This window comes from Ciona intestinalis, unplaced genomic scaffold (genome assembly GCF_000224145.3).
Source record: "Ciona intestinalis unplaced genomic scaffold, KH HT000034.2, whole genome shotgun sequence".
NCBI classification, from domain to species: Eukaryota; Metazoa; Chordata; class Ascidiacea; order Phlebobranchia; family Cionidae; genus Ciona; species Ciona intestinalis.
This window is the reverse complement of record NW_004190356.2, coordinates 22,572-29,546: the sequence shown is the minus strand read 5'-3', so window position 1 is coordinate 29,546 and position 6,975 is coordinate 22,572. Positions and strand designations below refer to the sequence as shown.

General features: G+C 35.3%; 2 protein-coding genes and 2 long non-coding RNA genes across 4 annotated transcripts; 2 read left to right on the top strand and 2 right to left on the bottom strand.

Annotated features, from left to right (window-relative positions):
* The first annotated feature begins 45 nt into the window (after positions 1–45).
* On the top strand, positions 46–1,422 carry LOC100186016. The gene is made up of 4 exons (XR_717564.3): positions 46–244; positions 518–580; positions 640–738; positions 964–1,422. It is a non-coding gene; the product is annotated as an uncharacterized LOC100186016 (long non-coding RNA).
* On the bottom strand, positions 1,409–4,429 carry LOC100182862 (tetratricopeptide repeat protein 36-like). Its single transcript, XM_002125676.4, has 4 exons — positions 4,272–4,429; positions 3,221–3,415; positions 2,164–2,336; positions 1,409–1,625 (listed from the first exon to the last, which is right to left on the bottom strand). Exons 1-4 carry the CDS (start codon positions 4,360–4,362, stop codon positions 1,539–1,541), a joined length of 546 nt encoding a protein of 181 aa, XP_002125712.1. The 5' UTR covers positions 4,363–4,429; the 3' UTR covers positions 1,409–1,538.
* Positions 4,430–5,058: 629 nt separating this feature from the next.
* Positions 5,059–6,217, top strand: LOC100175833 (THAP domain-containing protein 10-like). Its single transcript, XM_002125517.5, has 3 exons — positions 5,059–5,463; positions 5,518–5,601; positions 5,673–6,217. The coding sequence occupies exons 1-3, from the start codon at positions 5,143–5,145 to the stop codon at positions 5,907–5,909; spliced, it is 642 nt and encodes a 213-aa protein (XP_002125553.1). The 5' UTR covers positions 5,059–5,142; the 3' UTR covers positions 5,910–6,217.
* LOC113474913 lies at positions 5,688–6,968 on the bottom strand. The gene is made up of 2 exons (XR_003396632.1): positions 6,287–6,968; positions 5,688–6,183 (listed from the first exon to the last, which is right to left on the bottom strand). It is a non-coding gene; the product is annotated as an uncharacterized LOC113474913 (long non-coding RNA).
* Positions 6,969–6,975: the final 7 nt, after the last annotated feature.

The following is a 6,975-nucleotide window of genomic DNA, read 5'->3' as shown; positions in this document are numbered from 1 at the left end:
CGAGCCTTGAATTCATTACCTCTGGGTTACAGGCAGGCGCGCTAACCACTATAGCACATAAACACTCTATCCTTGTTTACAGCGAGCCTTACAAACCATTCACATGGAACAGCTTAGCACCATACTACAACACAGACACCCTGCGTTACATTATAAAGATGCCGGTCAACGTACGTAGAGGTTACAACAGCCGAGCTACTGCATGTGGACTTGTTGATCCAGAGGTATCATGGAAAATGGACCAGTAAGTTTAACTATTAGAGAGATTTAAACCTACAACCTTTGGTGTATAATTCCTTATTGTACTCAGGACTGTGGGGTTATATGGGACACCTAGTTACTCTATTTTCTTGTCACTTTTAGTAGTAAACATGGAAAATTCAAAGACTTATAAAACCATATCTACACGACTCCCATAGACCGTTGTTAATTGTTTAAAACACTTTTTTGAATATTGTTCGCTAAATGTGTCCCATCTTCCCCCACCCAACTATAATGTATTTTTTGCTGTCCATAGTTGCCTCACACCGTACACCCCATCAAGACCAGAGTTATTCCGTCATCACTATAGTCGACGCAGGTAAGTAAACACTGTGACGTCATCAGTATGACGTAGTGATATATAATATTTTTACCCAGGACAAAATCCGCAGCACCGCGTTTGATTACCACCGACCCGACAATGGTGAACCCTCGTTTTCCACGCGTGCCATTAGCGTACAGTGTGGGAGCCTCTGGGTAACGATTTTTGCATTCCTATTAAACAGATATGTAATCAAACGTAATAGTAGAGTGAGCCCCTCCGTATTTTACTTGAGCGGTTCTTAACCGGGAGTTACTATCACTGTGGTTTTCTATGGCGTTTTAAGATATAGAACCCCACTGCCACGGGCTCGTTTTATCACAAGAAAAATAACTGCCATTTATTCAATATTACGTCAAAAACCTAACATTGTTACTTAGGAAAAGTTCTCCAAGGCCACCATCAAGAAAGCAAGCTCAAACTGTCCATTAAACTATTGGTTTAATGATCAAATTATTGCACTTATTCTATAACTACATATGCGTAGTTGACTGTGTATTATGTTCATTATCAGCGCTTCATATATAGCTTTTATACCGTTTTGAACCTTATATATAAAGTATTGTATTTTATGGCTAACTGAAATTATTATATAGTAGGGTGGGGGAGAATGGGACACCTTTTCGTTCTATTTTCTCGTACCATTTGGTAGTAAACAAAGAGAATTCAAAGAATTACAAAATTTACCCTCACGACTTTCATAGACCGTTGTTAATTGTTTAAAACATGACATTTGAATATTATGTGCTAAAGCCAAAAGGAAAGGTGTCCCGTCTTCCCCCACAATACTCTATTGTTTTTCTGAATTCAGTGAACGAAAATAAATTGCTCTTCAAAAAGTTGTGTATTGACACAGTGTTATACAGGCATAAGTGTCCACGCATAATTAAAATTATAAACAGAATGATCAAAAACAAAGCGATTGAAACAAGGTATGTGTAGTTGAATGTATAAGTCAGGCTGTATTTCCTTTCTGCATGTCCCCAATTACTTTGCTGAGCATTTGGTTGCACAGTGCAGCATAGGGGTTTGAAGCCACTATCTATAGAACAGAATTGCGTATTTAATAAAAAAAGGTGAAACAGTATTATTGTATAAATTTCATTTACTGATTTAAAACTAAATGTGAGTGTCTGACAGTGTCTTAGCACGGGTCAAATGAAAATCTTTAATGGAATTTTCGGATGTTTGGGTAAACGGCCAAATAATTCCAGATTCTTGACAAGGACCTCACCCATAAAAAAACAAAAAAACAAGCTGCTGTTTCTGGAAGAAGTTTAACAAATACAAAAGCTGAACAGCAAATGAATATGTTATACATACAAAACCAACACAAGATTACCCTGCATTTTACAATTACTCAAACAAAAACAAAATATGATCCAAAACCTACATAATAAAAAATAAATTAACAAACAAAAACCCAAACCATACAAAAGTAAAATCAAATTTTTATAATCAAAACTCTATATAATGAAAATGAAATTAATAAACAAAAAACATATATATACATATATATACACAATTTCTCATCTATAATATAAAAACAAAATTATCATACGTTATATTATAACTCATACCTCTTGTTTTGCGAATTTATTTCCAAGATCCGCTGCTTTTTTAAAATCATCGAACGCGTCTTCTTTCTGTCCCTTTAACTTCCTAATCATTCCTCGTTGAACGAGAGCAAACTCGCCAGCCTTTCCACGTTCCCCACTTAACTCAATAGCTGTGTCCAAATCTTCCAAAGCACCTGTGTGATTAGAAGTATAGGGTCAGTGACCGGTGGCCAAATTTATAGCATGTGTTTTATCAAAAAACAGCGGAATTTAGGAAATTCAGAAAAAAACTTGGCTTGGACAAAAAAAATCTAAAGCACTTGTGCAGTTAGAAGTATGCGTTCAATGCTTGATTTAAAAGCATGGGTTTTCCCGAAATTTTGGTGTTTTTGGTGTTTTACAAAGCCCAATTTTTTTGGTGTTTTGGAAGCCCAATTTTGGTGTTTTGGAAAAAAAAATTTCTTAGACAAAAAAAATGCATAAAAATGCTAAATAATATCCCCTATGCAAATTTAAACTTCAATTTGACTAAATGTCATATTAAAAAATTATAGTTGTGTCATGTTGCATTAGTTTTGCTGTACTGTTTGAAAATGCCATGTGGAAACTCGAATAATTTTGTACCACAAGAATAATTTTGCACCATTTCTGTGTAGTAAATGTAGAATACTTTGATCTTTTATATTTTGCTTTTTAAGGTTATTAAATGGACATCTCCTGCATAATACATATTACACTATCTATGCATAATACATATTACACTATCTAGTACAGCAAGCTTTAAACCCATATATTTAGCAGGGTGAGGTAACCGTAAATTTTACAAAATATTGAAGAGTATGGCAGGTGCACAAGCAATTTTTTTACAAACTTTTGGTTATGCACGCTAATTAATTAAACAATAAAAAAAAATGTAATAAATTAAGAAGGACCTCCTAATGTGGCTTGGAATGTATGTGCTTTGCACGTCGATTTTTAATGATAGCACGCACGCGAGAAATAACCGTCCTGCATGCGCAAAATCTCGTCAGGAACTGCCATACTCGGCAGACTGGCAAACAATAATTAAATATCAAACCTTCAATATTTCCCATTAGACGTTTAACTTGAGCGCGATTGTTAAATCCTGAAGCTCGGAGTGGAAGTTTTTCAATCGCTTCATCAAATAATTTCATTGCTTCGATAAACTTCTTCTCTTCTGCTAACTTCACCCCGTTTGTCTCCAATTTCTTCACAAATGAAAGTTCTTCTTTGTCAAATTGAACATCCAGGTCTGCAACGAAGTTTGCAGAGTTTATTTTATTATTTTTTTTCTAATGAAATACATGATTTAGTAATACAGTATAATCCTTGTATGATGTCAAAGCAAAAACCAAGGGAAAAATTGCCAATCTGTTAGAAGTTAAGGTAATCCTTTAGCATTAGCTGGTGGCCACCTGAAATTTTGGTTTCAAAATGTTTTATAGCCCTCACTGATACCTGCTGTCTAATTTTTTTTTCAAAAAAGTCGGGCGTTCGTGTCAAAAATTAACTTTAAAAATGCGCGAAAACATGCTTCGTCACCGTAATTCGTCTGATTTGCGTAAGGTTAACGATTTATTACGTCACAATCGCGGTCTGTTACGTCACAATAGTGGTATATTACATACGTTACAGCCTTGTTTTTTCCTACTGTTTTAACGTAGGAATCAAACGTAACAATACGCATTCTATGACATAATAATCTAACCTTGGTTTAATTCATAACCGCTGGTGTGGAAAATACGGTGACGCAGCACGATTTCGTGCACTTTCAAAGTTAATTTTCGACACGAACGCCCGAGTTTTTTCAAAACAAATTTATACAGTGGGTATCAGGGAGACCTAAGGAACATTTTGAAACAAAAATTTCAGGTGGCCACCAGCTAAAGGATTACCGAAGTTAAAGCCTTTTAGTTTATAAAATAGTGGATAGATATTTAACTAGCACCTATAAAATCAAAATTATGCATATTATAATACATATACATGTAAAAATAACATGGGTTTTGCAGATTTTTATATTTATACTGTTATCATGCGTTATTGTAATTTCGACAATGCGACAATAAAATGCTCTGTTTATACACACCAAACAGAAAATAAAATACCTTCTCGGACATTTTCTTCCACATTCACAGGTAAACTTGGATTTAGAATCAATTGCAGAACATTTTGGTCACTTTTTGATATTTTTTCCATGATTATACTATGACGTTCCGACTGATCAAAATTTGTTTTGTTTACAAAAATTCACAGATGTGTTCACGATAAAAGAGTTACCATGGTGGGCTGTTACCAATACAGGCATTGCCACAACGGGTTTTGGAAATCGGGGAACAGGGTGTATTTAATAATAAGACTTACCAACATAAAAACAATTATTGGTGTTATTAAACAGCTCATGCTTGATTGAAAACTGTATTAGTCGTATAGAACAGACTTTCAGTGCATTTTGCATTGTAAAAACGTGTTTGCCTAATATTGCATAGCATAGCACAACATTTGACCAACGCTTGTATATATAAGCGTTGATTTGACGATGCCTAACATTTGTAATTTTGTGTGGTGAATCTGTAGTTATATATACATTGATCTAACCAAAAATTAAAAATAAGTTAGTTTATTGGCTTTATGTAAATTTTCTAAATTTAATAGTCAAACAACTTCGCCTTAAATTAACGGTATATCTATAGTAAACAAAAATGTAATGTATTTAGTTGACTTATTAACTTTATTATTGAGTTAATTGCAAAATGAGTAGCCGAGTCGAAAACCGAGTCGCAGAAAGTAGAAACACTTTCTATTTTTCCATGGCTTATGGTATTTCTATGGCCCTGGTCGAAAAAGCGTAAGAGATTTTTGCTGTAGCGAAGTATGACGCCATCGAGGGTCAAAAGTGAGTGAGAAAGACTGTGTTCAGTTTATACTTTAGAGAATCGATAAAGTCCTGTTTATCGCGAGAAACGCCTTATTTCGTAGATGCCGAACCGGTGTGTTGTTGGAGGGTGTTTAAATACCTACCAAAATAAAGTAAAAATACATAAATTTCCGAAAAGCCCAATATTAAAGCAGTGCTGGGTGAAGTTTGTGCAATGTACAAGGGCAGATTTTGAGCAACCTTCCAAGAACAGTGTTATATGCGGTAAACATTTTAAACCCGACTGTTATTGGAAAAAGTTTGGATCCTCTACTGAGTTATTGTTGGAGTCTGCTATACCTACAGAAAAGTCAAAAAAAGCTGCACCTGCTACACAAAAAAGAAAATGGACTGTTGCATTTACCAAACAATCAAGAAAAAAAGTAAGTTTTTAAGATGCTTTGCATAAATAAATAAAAAATGTGTGTTTGATTTAGACTAAGTTGTTGGATGAAGTATTGGGCTGCAGTCCAACATCTAATGCAGCTATAGACGAATCACCAAATGAAAATGTTTCAGAGGTATTTATTTAGCTAGCAACTGCATAATGTTGTAATTTTTACTTTTGGGCTAGACTTCATTTGTTTTTAAGGAAACACTAAGTGTGCCAGAGAAAGATGACAAGTGTATTCAAACTGAAACTGCACAACACAACCAGAAAACACAAACGAGCCTACGAAGAGGAAAACATAGAAAATGTAAAAAGACATTCATAGACACACCAATACTTTCTTGTCTACCACCGTTAACCTCCAACTATCTTCAACCTGACAAGGACGTTTCAAATGCAGCCCATGCTTTGTTGCAAATAAAGTTTTTTACAAAATAGAAAATTTAATTTAAAATTGGATGCCCAGAAAACAATAGTCGTTATAACATGGTTGTTCATCCACCTTGCCCACAATTGTAACAGCGTCGAGCCTTGAACCCATTACCTCTGGCTTACAGGCAGGTGTGCTAACTGCTAATCACTTTGCCAAGACGGCAGACTTGAATCCAGTACAGGTGTCACTTGGAAATGTAGATGTTAACAACACATGATGGGATAAGCACAAGAACACGTCGTCCAACATCTGTAGGCCACATGTCTGAATCTTCTAAACCTAAACAATAATAAACCGGACATAAAAACGCATACATCTATATCTATAATAAATTTTTGGAGATTGGGCAGCTTAACCCATACAAATTGAACAACATACTAACTTGTGTTGCCTTGAAATAGAGTGCACAACTCTGCCATAATCTTGTTTGTAAGCTCAGTGTGCTGTCTCTAAAACCAAGGGATTGCGACACGCGCCTTAAAATTGTTTTTTTTCCCTTAATTTATTTTTAAGTTGACAGCAACATAACGAATGTAAAAGAGAGGGCATTGATATATAATTGCCACATGTGCAACTTAACGAAAATTATTATATGTATCATCTTCTGATATATATAAAAAAAACAATTGCAGCTCGCCATTCGTATTGGCAATATTGGCAATTTGCAAGGTGTTTGGGCTTCAGGGCCTGCACCCCATTTTCCTAATACTCAAGGGAGGTTTAAGCCGATCCAACATGTATCCATAATCACCATGTATATCCTCAACATCTTCATCTAAGTCAGAAATTGATTCTGCACCATCAGAACTTTCTAAATTAGCCATGTTCACTCTTCAACTCTGGTTCAGCAAGCTGTACTAGCACTAACTGCGCTTTGTTCGTTTCCCACTCTCTTTGACCCTCGATGACGTCACGCACGGTTTGTCGCGTTCGCTCAATTTCGTTCACATTCAAACCAATGCAAATAAAATACAAGTTTAAACATCTGTATTTCCGAAACCGGTGACCCGATCGGGCTAATTCTTTCGCCGAAAAAAAGAGAAAAAATTAAAACCATTCTGCGGTATAAAT